General features: G+C 42.3%; 2 protein-coding genes across 3 annotated transcripts in view; one reads left to right on the forward strand and one right to left on the reverse strand.

The window, feature by feature from the left end:
- Positions 1 to 2,508, reverse strand: part of LOC138981918 (proline-rich protein 2-like) — a 6,515-nt gene extending 4,007 nt beyond the window's left edge. The window contains exon 1 of the mRNA XM_070355081.1: positions 2,505 to 2,508. Within this exon, the coding sequence (XP_070211182.1) occupies positions 2,505 to 2,508 (4 nt within the window). The remainder of the gene's footprint in view (positions 1 to 2,504) is intronic.
- A 7,180-nt stretch (positions 2,509 to 9,688) lies between these two features.
- On the forward strand, positions 9,689 to 16,609 carry LOC138981060 (PE-PGRS family protein PE_PGRS26-like). Of its 2 annotated transcripts, none has more exons than XM_070353863.1 (4): positions 9,689 to 9,836; positions 10,885 to 10,957; positions 12,573 to 13,601; positions 15,578 to 16,609. In XM_070353863.1, exons 2-4 carry the CDS (start codon positions 10,900 to 10,902, stop codon positions 15,598 to 15,600), a joined length of 1,110 nt encoding a protein of 369 aa, XP_070209964.1. In that variant the 5' UTR covers positions 9,689 to 9,836; positions 10,885 to 10,899; the 3' UTR covers positions 15,601 to 16,609. The 2 variants fall into 2 exon arrangements, with proteins under 2 accessions (XP_070209964.1, XP_070209965.1); XM_070353864.1 differs by having other exon boundaries at positions 12,573 to 13,496.
- Positions 16,610 to 17,357: the final 748 nt, after the last annotated feature.

Raw genomic sequence — 17,357 nt, forward strand, 5'->3', positions numbered from 1 at the left:
CCCCATCTTTTGTAAAAATAAACCCACACCTGAGCAGATCTGAGATGGTGAGCTGAATTGTTTTACACGGAGAGGACTGTGCATTTAAAAACAGCTGTATACACCCTCTGTATGATCTACCATTAAACCGCTCCTAAGCTTATACATATAGATATAGCTCGGCTATTATCTTGTTATAAAGGATTTGTCCGAAGACGGGATTGTCATATCAAGGAGGTTGTCCAGGCGACAGAGAATGATTTATGCATTACGCGTACACATGGTCATTACTACTTCCCTGTGCAACGTATACCTCCACATTTCCTTCTTTTCTCTTCATCCTTATTGCCGAGCTTTCTAGTTTTACTTATGGCGCTTTTTCTGACGAAGAGTATAGTTCAGTATTTGCCTCATAATACATGATAATACATGATATAATACATATATTTTTGCCGTTAGATTTTTTCCTGCACCAAAAATATATTTCTGATAAGTAAACCTCCGTCTGATCTAAATAGGCTGTCTCTCATTAGTGATGCTATTTCCTTTCCCAAAGCGCGAGAACAGTCTTGTTAGACATAATAACGCTGATGTGTCAGAAATCGCGTATTTTATTAAGTGTTTGAATTGTTACAATTTGTGCTGTCAATAAAACCACAGCAACCTACGTGTTTGCTCTTTCTCTCCATTTTTACATTCTCTCCCTTTTTACATTTAGTCGTGTGTGTGTGTGTGTGTGTGTGTGTGTGTGTGTGTGTGTGTGTGTGTGTGTGTGTGTGTGTGTGTGTGTGTCTGTGTGTGTGTGTGTGTGTGTGTGTCTGTCTGTCTGTCTGTGCGTGTGTGTGTGTGTAGAGCGATTCAGACTAAACTACTGGACCGATCTTTATGAAATTTTACATGAGAGTTCCTGGGAATGATATCCCCGGACGTTTTTTTCATTTTTTCGATAAATGTCTTTCATGACGTCATATCTGTCTTTTTGTAAAAGTTGAGGCGGCACTGTCACACCCTCATTTTCAATCAAATTGATTGAAGTTTTGGCCAAGCAATCTTCGACGAAGGCCGGACTTCGGTATTGCATTTCAGCTTGGTGGCTTAAAATGGTGACTTTGGTCATTAAAAATTTGAAAATTGTAAAAAAAAATAAAAAATTATAAAACGATCTAAATTTACGTTCATCTTATTCTTCATCATTTCCTGATTCCAAAAACATATAAATATGTTATATTTGGATTAAAAACAAGCTCTGAAAATTAAAAATATAAAAATTATGATCAAAATTAAATTTTCGAAATCAATTTAAAAACACTTTCATCTTATTCCTTGTCGGTTCCTGATTCCAAAAAACATATAGATATGATATGTTTGGATTAAAAACACGCTCAGAAAGTTAAAACGAAGAGAGGTACAGAAAAGCGTGCTATCCTTCTCAGCGCAACTACTACCCCGCTCTTCTTGTCAATTTCACTGCCTTTGCCAAAATCGGTGGACTAACGATGCTACGAGTATACGGTCTTGCTGAAAAATTGCATTGCGTTCAGTTTCATTCTGTGAGTTCGACAGCTACTTGACTAAATGTTGTATTTTCGCCTTACGCGACTTGTTACATTCTCTCCCTTTTTACATTCTTTTTCTTTTTACATTCTCTCCCTTTTTCAGTTTCGCTTTTGCTCTTTGATTTGCTTTTCTTTTCCTAAAAGTTGTCCCGCAGAAGCACCAGAAGGCGAAAATTTAAATTTGTTAATTGTGCTGTCTTTTTACTTTCTTTTTAAAAGTTTTAAGAGTCGGAAGGAAAATATAGGGGCTGTCGGGGAACCTGAAACACTGATTGTTTTTAGGCTTTAGACTACTATTTTAACACCTGAGCATCATCACAGAACTAGAGCAATAACCTTAAATGCCTTAAATAATCTGAATACGTATAATATGTGTCAGAAACACACCTCACTACAAAGAACTATACTACTCTTCAAAAGAAACGAGGCGGGTGCGTCTGGATGTAGATTTCTGTTATAATACGACGGTAAAACAAGTTATAACATAAGAAATGCCGTCCATTCCCCTACCGTGTGTAGAAAACAGATTTTTGATTTTATATCGGGCAGTGTCTGTGCGGTGGATCAATATACCACATGCAGACACTTCTGACAAATCAAATTGACAAAAGTTCTGCATCTTTAAAAATCGAAACACACACACACGCACACACACACACACACACACACACACACACACACACACACACACACACACACACACACACACACACACACATACACACACACACACACACACACACACACACACACACACACACACACACACACACATATCTTACTATTCATACTCAAATTGCACGCACGTTCAACAGCTAGAACTAATGTTTTACAGTTTTCAACGCAAAAAAAAAAGTCTTTAAAACTGCTCCGTATAGGAAGTAAAACTCAGCCATGTATCTCAAAAGTGGGTTTCCGCAGGCACTGACTGGCATTTCTTGTCAACACTGTCCAGTCTGTAAAACTTACCCATGCGTTGAAACCGTCGTGAAATGCGTTCCAGGGAAAGAATATGCATGGAAGATTAGGATGACGTTCAACTTTTTCTTTCTATACGCTTGCCGTCAAGCTCTTTCAGTCAGACTGCATAACAGCAAAACTAATGACTTCAGAATGTACGTGTATTTTGTCTAATGTGTTAGAACAATGTAATTAAATGTTGAAAGCAATGCGGCTCCAAGCAGTGACGTAAGTGTAGCTTGGTTGTAGTTGCATTACTCACCGGCGAAATGGTATCAAAACCCGCAATTTGCATGCGGTGCGTAAAAAGAATGACACCTAGCATCATTGCTCGACGGGATACGTGAGCAGAATAGAATTCTTTGGATAAGGAATTAGTTGTTCCTAAAACCCCTGTCACAATAGGGCTGCGTCCTCACGGAAGTTGGCACGGCGTTGTAAATTTCTCAGAGCGCCGTGGGATCGCAGGAAAATCCCTGCGATTGACTGGGCTCTCACGGAGTGCTAGGAGTTGTCAGTGCTCGTCCGCGGCGTGTCGATGAAGCGGAACTGCATGTATACGACAGGGGAGTGTACTCTGCGTTATGGGGTTGGCTCACAACGCACTGGCAACTTCCTGCAAACGCCCTGCCAACGCTCAGTGACATCCCCAAGGACTCCGGGACGTCTCCGTGAGGTCTCCGTGCAAACGCCCTGCAAACGCTGATGGAGCTCTTGTGGCGCTGGAGGAGACCTTACTGCGCTGCTACGGCGACCCTACGGCGTTCCGGCGTTCTTGGCGACCCCACCACGTCAAATGGAGATGCCACTGCGTTGCTCCGGCGCTGTAGGAGACCCTACTGCGCGCACCTCGGCGTTCTTCATTTTTCTTGGGCGCCGCGGGAACGCCGTGAGGACGCAGCCCTAGTATGACAGGGGTTTTACATTGACTTGCACAAGTTGTTCCTATTTATCTCTCTAACCTGTTTGTAGATATCATCACACAGTCCGTCAATATTCGGTAATATAGATCAGTGCAACTTGCTGGGTCCTTTGCCACAGACACTGTTTGGCCTAGCTGTAGCTAAAATGTACAATGTAATTTTTGATTTGTGCACAAGAGCTTTTTAAAAAAAAATATTTTAACATAACAATGTTTAATGTCACTGTATGTTTGAAAAACCATGGTCACAGTTGTGAAACAAATGTTAAATTAGAAAATAAATAACATTTTGGTTCATGATTTTTCCTATACCTGTGCTGAAAATAAGAAATAAAATGTTGGTATATAAGTCACTCAGATGCAGTGTAGTATGAATGGTTTGAGTTTGTTGCGGTTGACCCTGCACATTTAGACCTATGATGATACCTTCGTTTTAGTTGAACAATTTTGCCTTCACCCCTCCCATAGGGTGACGTATTTCACAACTTCCTGTGTTACACAAACTCAGTGATGACCAATTTTGCCCTCACCCCTCCCATAGGGTGACGGATTTCACAACTTTCTACTGATGAACAATGTTGCCTTCACCCCTCCCAAAGGGTGACGGATGTCACAACTTCCTGTGTACACAAACTGATGACGTATTTCACAACAAAATGGCGCTGCCCATGGTCACCTTCGAAACTAACCGTATAAAGTCTCAGGAGGCCCCCATAACAAAGTCAATCCAAAACTGTGTCAGAAGGACGCCTTACGACAAAGCAGTAGAATAATTGCCGTCGCTGCCATCCATCATTCCTAGTATTAACAGATTAAAAAAATATCGCAAAAGCGTGTCAGAAAGTCAAACCACTACAAACGAGATTGACCTCTTTACGCATTAAACTGCCACTTTTATGAAACGACTGATTTGACACTGCTTGGCTAGGAACCCTTTTTGTGCCAGGAAGCAACTGGTGGCCATGAAACAACTTCTCGGTGATAGACACGATTATGACTCCCCTCAAGTCTAATTCTTTAATATTCATGACCCCATTTCTCTTTCAGACAGTGTCTATAAAAAGAATTGACACGCCTGAAAAAGGACTGACAAGTGAGATGGATATACTGCAGACAGATGTGAGTATGAGCAATAGTGTGGACGATATCAACGGACAGAATCACTTGAAAATGCAAACTGTCAAGCACCTCCTTTGTGTTTTCTTATTCACGGTGTGTCAACTGATTCCGGCTATATCGTTCGTACACCGGATGTTTCCGTTCTTACAGCCTTCATTTTCGGCTCTTGTTCGAGGAATCACGTTGCGATAAAACGTGTGGGCAGCGCACTTTCGGGATATTGCAAGAATAGGGTAGAAATGGGATTGGGCTATGTGTAAAGTAATTAACAAGGTGCTACTCGACCTCATGATTACACACGCAGGCAAAAGGTGGCAACATAAATACCCGTTTGACTTGGAATAAAGGCCGTGAAAGGTGAATGCTCGCCAAATAGGCTACTGAGCTTTACTGGCCGATGTGAATGCGTTATATATTGTGTGTAAAAAATGTCTGTTTGTCTGTCTGTCTGTAAAAAATTCCATTTCAAACGGCAGAAATTAATATGTAAGCGCCTAGGGCTATATCTAGATGAGGCGCATAAAAATGATCACAATAATAATAATATTATAATAATGATTTGTCAACATTTTTTTTTTCTCGCTCTGTAATCAAAACTGACCCCTGATTTTGCATATGACCACCAAATCATCGCCTGTTACAATATTTTGCTTGAACCGAAGTTTATAGAAATCCATGGCTTTAGTACAGTACGTAACGGTTATTCCAAAAGCATACCGATTCCGTTCGTACGCCATGATTCAACTCGTAAAAAAACAAAACTGTTTCTGTTCGTACAAATAATGATTCATTTCGTACACATTCGTTAGATCAGGGGGAAACAGGCCCCCACCACAAGTTATAATGTGTTCCAATGGTCGTCAGATAGAAAAAACCGGTACAGTACAGTATGACTACCATATTGCCCAGAATTGCTAAACCGATGAAGTGGAATTCACTCTCCCTTTCTAGGACTCACATTTTTATTGTTCATAGCGTCTGACCTAATTGTCTCCCATGCTGTGAGTATGTGCGTGCGTGTGTGTGTGTGTGTGTGTGTGTGTGTGTGTGTGTGTGTGTGTATGTGTGTGTGTGTGTGTGTATGTTGGTGTGTGTGTGTGTGCGCGTGCGTGCGGTGTGTGTTGTGTGTGTGTATGTGTGTGTATGTGTGTGTTGGTGTAGGCGTGTGTGTGTGTGTGTGTGTGTGTGTGTGTGTGTGTGTGCGCGCATGTGTGTGCATCTGAGAGTTTCTTGTTTTTGTTGTTGTTTGTGAGTGTCTGTGTCTGAACGTGTGTGTGCGTGCGCGCTCTTGTGTCCAGGATGTATTGTGCATCTGTGCGTCAACCACCAGTAATGAATATGCATTTAGTCCACACTATTTCTGATGCATTTTAATACCCACTGTCACAAGTTAAGCGTAATTTATCGTCTTGTTTTTGCCAATATATTTAAAACGTATGTCACAATATGAAACTAAGATGGTATGTGTATTATGTCATAATTATTGTCCAGCCCCGCACTAACTGTGTGATATAATTATACGCGTGTTTGCTGCATACATTCATACAATATTACACAAATTTAAAAAAAAATGGGACAGATAACATTTGTGTACCCTGCGGAACAACGCCTGCATCATGCACCACAGTGTTTCTACAATATTTGCTGTTTCTTATTTTCGTGTTTATTACTTCAATGTCTCATTTCTGGGAAAGGAAAGGAAAGAGAGAATGCTTTAAGTCCTACAGGCTAAATATTTCGCCTCTTAAGAACAAGATATGGGTTATATGATTGGAGTTTTACTCCCTCATGGCTTTTGACGAGATACACAAGTGTATGCGTGTTTAGGTGGTATCAATAGAGATTGAAAATGCGTTGAGTGAAACCAATGGAAGTGTCCAAACTAGACTGACAAGTTTGCGTGACTTTGTTTCTTCTGTGTGTTCATTTCTGTTACTATAGAGGTTGCGCAGAGTACGGACGACAACTCAGTACGACGCTAAATGACCGCGTCCTTCTTTTATTTTTAATATTTTATATTTTTTTTATAAACTTGACTAAATGAAAAACACATTTTGGTCACTAATTAAGCCTGTACTTTCGCAGATTCAATGTTTTTAGTTTTTACAACAGCCACAAAAATAATGGCAACGGAAGAGACCTCACTATGGGAAGGGGGTTAAGACTTAATTGCGCCTAAGAAAATGGTGACTTTTGGTTTGGAACCGTAGAGAAACAAGATTATATCATTATAATACCATTATGTCTTATTGCGACCAGTGCCGTATTAGGGTCCGAACCTTGTTTTTCTCACTGTTTATAAGCCTCTCGGTCCATAAAATTGAGTCAAACTGTGTCAACCTATGCCGCTTCAAATGTCTCATGACTATTGTATTATGTCCCTAAATCGCTCAGTATCAAGGACCTGGCTCTAGATGTTCAAGTTGGTTTATATTCAGAGCGCATACTTCCCTGAATAGCATTCCAACAATTAACCTTTCTCAGATCTCGTGACAGCGTTAGAATTATGGGATCCCAACGAATGGACACGAAGAAGTCACAAAGGCGAGAGCAAAGACAACGATGACAAATTGCACAAGGCTAGGCAGGGTCGTTAGGAACATTGTGAGTATAATCATGGCTCTGTGTTTGACCTCGCTGTCACGTGTTGAGGTCACCATCAATCATGTAAGCCATTCTCTCTCTCTTACTCTCTCTCTTTCTGTGTCTCTCTCTATCAACGTCTGTGTCTAAGGACAGGTTAGAGAAAAGAGAGACATTAATTGTGCCTTAAACATTTTATTCTGATGAAATGAAAATGAGTGAGTCGGTCAGTCAGTCAGTCAGTCAGTTAGTCAGTTAGTCAGTCAGTCTCACTCTCACGCTCTGTCTGTCTGTCTGTCTGTCTGTGTCTCTCTCCCCTCTCTCTCTCTCTCTTTCTCTCTCTCTCTCTCTCTCTCTCTCTCTCTGTGTCTGTGTCTCTGTCTCTCTCTCTTTTTTAAATTTAGTCAAGTTTTGACTAAATGTTTTAACATAGAGGGGGAATCGGAGACGAGGGTCGTGGTGTATGGGTGTGTGTGTGTGTGTGTGTGAGTGTGTGTGTGTGTGTGTGTGTGTGTGTGTGTGTGTGTGTGTGTCTGTGCGTGTGTGTGTGTAGAGCGATTCAGACCAAACTGCTGGACCGATCTTTATGAAATTTTACATGAGAGTTCCTGGGAATCCCCGGACGTTTTTTTTTGGGGGGGGGGATAAATATCTTTGATGACGTCATATCCGGCTTTTTGTAAAAGTTGAGGCGGCACTGTCACACCCTCATTTTTCAATCAAATTGATTGAAATTTTGGCCAAGCAATCTTCGACGAAGGCCGAACTTCGGTATTGCATTTCTGCTTGGTGGCTTAAAAATTAATTAATGACTTTGGTCATTAAAAATGTGAAAATTGTAAAAAAACATTTTTTTTTATAAAACGATCCAAATTTACGTTTATCTTATTTTTCATCATTTTCTGATTCCAAAAACATATAAATATGTTATATTTGGATTAAAAACAAGCTCTGCACATTAAAAATATAAAAATTATGATCAAAATTAAATTTTCGAAATCAATTTAAAAACACTTTCAACTTATTCCTTGTCGGTTCCTGATTCCCAGAACATTAGATATGATATGTTTGGATTAAAATCACGCTCAGAAAGTTAAAACGAAGAGAGATACAGAAAAGCGTGCTATCCTTCTCAGCACAACTACTACCCCGCTCTTCTTGTCAATTTCACTGCCTTTGCCACGAGCGGTGGACTGACGATGCTACGAGTATACGGTCTTGCTGAAAAATTGCATTGCGTTCAGTTTCAATCTGTGAGTTCGACAGCTTGACTAAATGTTGTATTTTCGCCTTACGCGACTTGTTTCTGTCTCTTGCTATCTCTGCGTACAGATTTACCTCGTGAATTTATCTTACCCCAACACGTCCCACCTCCCCGGCCTATTCCGGACTGTCTGACTCCGGGGTTGTGAATCGTGGCGTCTTTTTGGCTCACGTAAGTGTAGCCTATGCGATCGTAACTTTGTCTGTCTGTGCGTTTGTGCGTGTGTGTGTGTGTTTGTTTGTGCGTGTGTATGTCTGTGGTAGAAACTTTAACATTTCGTCATTTGAAGACGTCACATTATGACGTAAGAGGGTTAGACGTCACGCGAAGGAATTACTGAAAGTCTCGGTCATTGTTATTTTGAGCGGGCCGAGACTAGTTGGCAGTCGTGTCCCTGTAAGTAGGCTACATGCAGACAGACAGATCTAGATCTAGTGTCTCGCTTTCTTGCACAGTGTCACCTATGCTTACTGTGTGTGACGCAGTGAGTGTGTGTGTGTGTGTATGTGTGACGGAGTGATTGAGTTTGTGTTACTGTTTGTCGATTTCTTACGTGAGCCTTGAAGGCTTCGCCTCTTGTTTTTTTTTGTTTTTTTACATCACGATGTCTGGACAGCCATTGTGTAAAAACATTGTTTCTTTTCCTTTCTGTCATCACCTGTCCCATTGTCAACCAGCTCCCTCCTCTGTCTCTGTCATTCAACCAGAGACTATAGAGTATACATGTAACCTCTATAGTCTCTGATTCAACCTCCTCCACCACACGTACAGTTCTTTCGCTGACCATCTCCTTGATCTCCTTATGAACCTTGGTGCCTCTCGTTATTATTGTCTATAATTATCTCTCTCTCTCGCTCTATTTCTCTCTCTCTCTCTTTCCCCCCTCTTTCTCTCCCTCTCTCTTTCTCTCTCTCTGTCGCTCTCTATTTGTCTCTCTCTCTGCCTCGCTCTCTTTGTCTCTGTCTCTTTTGCTCCATACTCTCTCTCTTTCTCTGCCTCTCTCTCTCTCTCTCTCTCTCTCTCTCTCTCTCTCTCTCTCTCTCTCTCTCTCTCTCTCTCTGTTTCTGGTTCGCCCGCCCTCTCTTTCTCTCTCTCTCTCTCTCTCTCTCTCTCTCTCTCTCTCTCATTCGCCCACCCCTCTCTCTCTCTCGCTCACACTCTCTCCCTTCCTCTCTCTCTCTCTCTCACGCCGTTTCCTGTGCCTCCTTATTCCGTTTTCATATTACACCCCCCCCCCTCCCCTAACAACCCCACCCATCCAACAGCCTCATTTCCCATCCTTACGGCCCTAGAGACAATGCCTGTAATTCATCTCACGATGTTGACGAAAGGCGTGAGGAGGTGTATTGGAGCAGTTATAAAAAGCTCGGCCTTTGGAGGGCAGACTCTTTGACATCGAAACATCTCCTGTCCCATCACAACCCGTGCTAGTGCCTGCAGTGTGGTCAAAACGGTAAGAGTGAGTTTTTTGCAAGCTTTGTTGTTGTTGTTGATAATTGTGTTACTGGTGTTTCTATTTGATGTGTTGATTTTTTTTAATGGTTTGTTCCTTGTCCCCCCCCCCCCCCCCGCAATTTCTCTCGTTTCCCTGTTTTTAAACAGGTGTGTTAAATGGTCAATACACATTTGATTCCATTGATGTTAAAAATGGTTCCTAACCCTAACCCGACAAAAAGAAGAAAAACAAAAACCAGTTTCTCAATATGGTATTTTCTCTTTCTTGCGGCAAACAAATCAAGTGTGGTTCCCAATAACTGTTTTGTTTTCATTTTATTTTGGATATTTGCTGCCAATTCTCGACATCATATTTTTGCAATTTATAACACAAAAGATGTGAATAAAGTAAACACTTCGTTCATTTAATATATGATGATTACTTCTCTGGAACATTTAAAAAAAACCACTTACTGTGCGTTATTGGTGATCACCATTGAAGGTTCTTTCTGTGTTTCTTTGTAGTTTTGTTAATGTTTCTTTATCGTGCTTTTGTTGTCTGTAAGTAACGCTCAAGGTTAACAGAGACTAGCTGACAATGTGCCTCGCCAGCAGTGTGTTCAAATGAGTATAAGTTTTTGATGTTCATCAGAATTGAACACCGGGAATATCTGACGAAGCACAGAATATGTTGCGTTCTAAACTCAACTCAAGAGCAAGAAGATTGGACAGTAAGTATAGAAGATGAGTATTTCCCAATGACGGCACTGATGCTCAAAACATGATTCTGAGAAAACAGCGTCAACAGTTTTCAAAATGGTGTCAAATGTTGATACAAAACTTTCAAACTGATCATTTTATTGCAACAAAGAGGTTGAAAAGGACAAAACTACTTTGCACAATGCTTATATGGTATTCAAAGTACCTAAAAAAAGCTGAGAACCCAAAACACGTTTTTGGACCAATGTTCCTGGCCATATTTGGCCTTAATTAGATAATACGTCAAGGATGTTGTTTGTCCACCTCGTCGTGTTCATTATCTTTCTGACCATTTCATTTGCCTTCAGCCTCCGCTGGCCAAGATGTATCATTCAACAATGACAGCCTTGACCTTGGCCGTTTTGCTCATGACCTTCACCTGTGAGTATTTACGACTACTTTTTCAAATTCATAACCTTGCATTTGTGTGTTTGTATAATTTATATTCTATTACTTTTGATTGAATGCTTGTTAAAATGTTAACTGTTAAAGCCACCTGGTGGGTTAAGAGTGGAGATTTATCCTATCTCCCGGGTCAACGTATGTGCAGACCTGCTAGTGCCTTATCCCCCTTCGTGTGCACACGCAAGCACAAGACCAAGTGCGCACGGAAAAGATCCTGTAATCCATGTCAGAGTTTGGTGGGTTAAAGAAACACGAAAATACCCAGCATGCTTCATCCGCAAGCGGCGTATGGCTGCCTAAATGGCGGGGTAAAAACGGTCATACACGTAAAAATCCACTCGTGCACGTAGGAGTTTCAGCCCACGAACGCAGAAGATGAAGAAGAAGAATGATGAACAATACCGATTAAACCAACCAAACCGTCTTTTATTGACCCTATTTTCCAAAGTGAGATCTCTGACGTCAAAAGCGAAACTAAGTTCGTGAAGACTTCATAATACGATTAATCGTGTCACGTAAACTTTCTGTCACATTTTCTGCATGTTTCCCGAGGAAGTGACAAAGAATATAGAGAACGCTGTTTGTCTCGATTACCTCGTTATATCAGCACTAGAATATCACTTGTAAGGTCAGCGCTAGGCTGTGCATGCATCGGTATAATATCTCATCAAGTCCTGCATGCTCATCTTAAATCTTTGCTCATCGGTCGTTTGTATTTTATTTATGTTAAGACGCTTCGTGAGAATATCAAAGTTGTCACTCTCTTCTTTGACGAGCGTTGCGCACGTCATTCACATTTTTACATATTGTCGAGCATGGATTTAAAACTAATCGACCAATCAACGGGAATGTATGAGAGTCTGTGTTTCAGATTTTGAATACTTTCAAACAAAATGTAAACATTAGTTCACGAGCAAGGTTATACACTTACCGATTACCACACGATGTAAAACTTTGTGTAAAAAAATAAATAAATAAAAACCAGCATGGTTTATTCACATAGGCCATTGCCCCGAGAGAGAGAGAGAGAGAGAGAGAGAGAGAGAGAGAGAGAGAGAGAGAGAGAGAGAGAGAGAGAGAGAGAGAGAGCAAGAGAGAGAGAGCGAGAGAGAGCGAGAGAGCGAGAGAGAGAGAGCGAGCGAGAGAGAGAGAGAGAGAGAGAGAGAGAGCGAGAGAGCGAGAGAGAGAGAGCGAGAGAGAGAGAACGAGAGAGAGAGAGAGAGCAAGAGAGAGAGAGAGAGAGAGAGAGAGAGAGAGAGAGCGAGAGAGCGAGAGAGCGAGAGAGAGCGAGCGAGAGAGAGAGAGAGCAAGCGAGAGAGAGAGAGAGAGAGAGAGCGAGAGAGCGAGCGAGCGAGCGAGAGAGAGAGAGAGAGCGAGCGAGAGAGAGAGAGAGAGAGCAAGCGAGCGAGAGAGAGAGAGAGATAGAGAGAGAGAGAGAGAGAGAGAGAGAGAGAGAGAGAGAGAGAGAGAGAGAGAGAGAGAGAGAGAGAAAGAGAGAACAAAACCCACACACAAAACTTACACTTTGCTACCAAACAAACAACAATAAACACACGCAACGAACTCACACCATTTTCCTCTGTCCCTGCAGCAAGCCACGGCAGGTCCACACCAGCGCCCAACATCTACGCGAACCTGCTCAGCATAGTCAACAGCGGGGGCCTCAACAGCGGGGCTGGCGCCTCCGACCCCGTGTTTCAGAGTCTCTTCTCCGGCTCTGGGCAGGCCGGGTCCACGTCCTTCGGAGGCCCGAGCTTCGGCGCCATCATGGGCGATATCAGCCAGATCGTCGGCATGCCCGGGGCGACCACCACGCAGGCCCCTCTGGCGCCTGGAAATATGTTCTCATCCATGTTCGGTAGCGGTGGAGGAGCTCCTCCTGCCAGCGGTATTGGGCCCTTATCCCCGTCCTCCGGTGGATCAGGCTTCATTCAGTACGCCGACTCTGGCACTGCTTTCCCGCCATCTCTCGCCAGCAGTGGAAGCCTCGGTGGCTTAGGAGGTGCAGGTGGAAGTGCAGGTGGGCCTGCGACTCCTTCCATCATCCAGTACGCCGACCCCGGCAACCCATTCGGGCCAAACCCCCTGCCCGCTACAGGCGGAATGACCACCACTCCTGGACCTTCCCCTGACCCCGGCACCACCTCCCCCCCTGCTCAAGCTTCTGTTACGGCAAGTACTAGCGGCTTGCCTGCCCCGGGAGGCGCTGGACCAACAACTACCAGCACGCCTAGTTCAGCAAGCTTGGGAGGCTCGGGTACGTCGGGCAGCTGGCCCACTATGACCGGCCTGGGGGCTCCAGGCAGCGCTCTCCTGGGAGGAAGCGGTCCTCTGGCAGCTCTGTCTGGACGTTCATCTCCTACCTCTAACGACTTCTCCGGTTTGAACCCTTTCCTCATCGGGCGTAACAACGTGGGGAGCGGTCCCAGCAAAGGAGGTCTTGGACGCGGAGGATTGGGGACACCGTGGACTGGAAATGGAGGCCGGCAGCCAGGGGGTCTTAACGCCAACGGAGGTAAACCAGTAGGCAATGTAGCTTCACGTCAACAGCAGACAAACGCCCGTCAGAGGCAGATGCGTGATTTCCTGATGATGATGATCCTTATGGAAATGCTAGGGGGTATGTAGTGAGGCCTGGCCTGGCTGAGAGTCTTTGACTCGAAGCTGCAAAGGTTTTCTGTTTTTCACTAACCTTAAGAACTCATAACGCATCGAGCGATGTTTGACCAGCAATCCAATTACAAATTCAAGTTTATTTGCAGTCTCCGCGATTTTACTGACAGGCTTGACTTTTAACTTGACATTTTGATCTGCAGCAATTCCCTTTCCTCTTAACAACCACTCTTTACTTTAGATTTGTACTTGGATTAAGACCAGACATGATCCTGTGGCTTCAGACAGACAGTGAAGGGGATTAAGACCAGACATGATCCTGTGGCTTCAGACAGACAGTGAAGGGGATTAAGACCAGACATGATCCTGTGGCTTCAGACAGACAGTGAAGGGGATTAAGACCAGACATGATCCTGTGGCTTCAGACAGACAGTGAAGGGGATTAAGACCAGACATGATCCTGTGGCTTCAGACAGACAGTGAAGGGGGAGACCACAAAGATTGGTGCGGGAAGCTGGGTTGCACTTTGCGGTTTTGAAATCCAGATTTAGTAAAGAAAAGCGAGATTTACATAAAATCATACTAGAAAATTCCAGCATAAACACACATATCATTTTGGAATACTTTTCAGATGCCAAGAAGCGGAATGACATTTACGTTTCGGAATAATAATTTAGAGGACGATTTGAAGAGAATGATATTAAACTAAACTTTGCTTCGCATTCTCTTAGTATGCCGCACAAAACACACTGTAGTCACATGGTGCATTCTCTTAGTATGCCGCACAAAACACACTATAGTCACATGGTGCATTCTCTTAGTATGCCGCACAAAACACACTATAGTCACATGGTGCATTCTCTTAGTATGCCGCACAAAACACACTGTAGTCACATGTTGCATTCTCTTAGTATGCCGCACAAAACACACTGTAGTCACATGTTGCATTCTCTTAGTATGCCGCACAAAACACACTGTAGTCACATGTTGCATTCTCTTAGTATGCCGCACAAAACACACTATAGTCACATGGTGCATTCTCTTAGTATGCCGCACAAAACACACTGTAGTCACATGTTGCATTCTCTTAGTATGCCGCACAAAACACACTATAGTCACATGTTGCATTCTCTTAGTATGCCGCACAAAACACACTATAGTCACATGGTGCATTCTCTTAGTATGCCGCACAAAACACACTGTAGTCACATGGTGCATTCTCTTAGTATGCCGCACAAAACACACTGTAGTCACATGGTGCTGATGAGGATGACAGTAATGATGAAACACTGTAGTCACATGGTGCTGATGAGGATGACAGTAATGATGAACAAGATAACAATGATGGCCTTTATCATCTGAATTATAATCACAGTACACTGTCAGCAGTCATAGTATTATTTGTGACCCTCCACCACGAAATGAGTCGCATGTCACCTCGCGCGGTTCTGCGCTAGGCTTAATATAAGTCCGGGGAGTGTCTGGTAACAGTGTAAGGGGCACCTTAGTCACGGGCTTATAACTCAAACAGTTTTTGTTCTTTTCTTAAACGGTTTTCACCACTGGATAGAGCATAAAAAGCTCTCTAAGAAAATGTAAAAATATGAAAATCATGCAAAGGTGACATGCGACTCATTCCGTCGTGGAGGGTCACATTTAATTTTGTTACATTAGTTGTACTTACAAGTTAGAATGCTGATTATCTGTGTTTTTGAACCACTAGTTGACTTATTTTGGGAAAAAAACCCACAAAATCAGAAACAGAGAGCCAGCGCATGTTCTACAATCAAGCATAAAAAAGGTTAGTTGATTGACTGACAGTTCGAGGTTCCAGTGAATGATTCATTGTCTCAATGCTCTAATGTTCATGAAAGAAACTTAAAACAAAAATTCTTGTTAACTTTGCCAATTTCGAACCAATTAGGCTAAACTACTGTGTAAAAGCGACGCTTTATATATAACACCTTTGTTTCTGATTTGCAGGAGGTGAAATGTTTGCAGCCTAAGGAGCAAAGAAAGTGTTTCGAAAACAATGCGAAATGCCAACAAGCCAAGAGTAATACCCTTTGGTGTAATGTTCAAGTGAGCAAATCATATAAATCTATTTTTCAAATAGATTAGCATTTTTGGTCTGGGCTTTTTCTGATATTTTTTGTTTTTAGACATTAGTGCGGCGTTTGCCTCTTCTGTTTGGGTGATTGCAGTGTATCACACGCTGGTGTGTTGTACTCCGAAAAGAAGTGGGATAGCTGGCCATTGTTGTAGTCTCGAGTTGATGTTTAATATTATGTTTAGGTTCGAATTCCGCTCAAAGGGCTTGTAATGCATGTAGGACTTTGGTTTCGTAACCGACGTGGTGTTTACGGTTTTTTCTTTTGGATGCGATTCATTTCATGGCAAGCTGCTGTGTATGGTTTTGTTTATCATATATTTGCATACATTTTTATTTCCACATTCAATCATTCAGTCCTCCACTCGGTCTCTTATTTTTGTTGTTGTTGTTGTAAATGTGTTTTTCTTGTGGATTTTGTTTGTACACCAGTCGAGATTTGAACAATGGTGTGTTTGTTTGCTTATTCATCAGGCATGCCCTCTGAAAAGTTACCAAAGAAAATGCCAAAAAAATAGACTCTATGATGAATCTGCAGTTCGACTTTACTTATATTCAACATTTCTTGTCCTTTTTGTCATGAAACAAAGGCGGGTTTCATAGCGATGCACAGGAAAATTCAACTTCGAGATGTATTGTCCTCATTACAAAGCAATAAGTTTAAGGAAAAGATGTACCTTAAAGCAAAAGAAAAGGGAACTCTGCTGGGATGATGAAGAAATACGTGTGCTAGTATGTGACACTGTGGCAAATCAATTCATGTTTCAAGTGCAAAAGGTATCAACGTGCGTCCCTGGTGAAGACATCCCCCTCCTCTTCGCTTTCCAACAACACAGGAGTATTGTTTGTTACTGTAATATTCCTGATTACAAACAAGGTGACATTACAGTGATGAAGTAATACAAGCCTGTTTTTGTTGTGATTTATGTTTCAAAGTGTTGGTCTTTGAGCAGGACAGAATGAACACACCGCTGCATGAAAACTAGTCCACAGAGCGTCTACGTTTCTTCAAATTTGTGTTTATGTGTTTATGTGTTTGTGTGTGTGTGTGTGTGTGTGTGTGTGTGTGTGTGTGTGTGTGTGTGTGTGTGTGTGTGTGTGTGTTTGTTTGTTTGTGACTGTGTGTGTGTATGTGTGTGTGTGTGTGTGTGGGTGTGTGTGTGTGTGGGCGTGCGTGCGTGCGTACGTGCGTGTGCGCATGCGTGTGTGTGTGTGTGTGTGTGTGCAGGATGTTAGCGTAGAATCAAGGTTTGATCACCTGAATTAAAAACAGAAAGAAACTTGTTTTTAGTTGTTGTGTTGTCCAGCTTGCCATTTGAACAAGCAGTGACGCGCGCAGTTATAAGAAGAACGGGGAAACTGCTTTGTGCATCATATCTTTTTAAAGGAATGTTAAAGGTCATCCACATTTTTACTAAAATAACTCGATCAAGTTATTCATCTGGCGGGTCTAGACTTGGTTTGAGTAACTGATTGTTAGGGTACACCCTCCAATACAATGCATGTCGTGTCTTATTGGTGTATCTTTCATTCCAGCTAAAGTAGTGTTAAAAGTTTTTTTTTTAATCCATCATAATGTAATGTATCACTCATTATACCTAAGCTAATGCTTTGCTTAATGTGAAAAAACAAATTTTTTGCTGCATATATATG

This window comes from Littorina saxatilis, linkage group LG12 (assembly GCF_037325665.1).
Source record: "Littorina saxatilis isolate snail1 linkage group LG12, US_GU_Lsax_2.0, whole genome shotgun sequence".
In the NCBI taxonomy this organism is placed as follows: Eukaryota; Metazoa; Mollusca; class Gastropoda; order Littorinimorpha; family Littorinidae; genus Littorina; species Littorina saxatilis.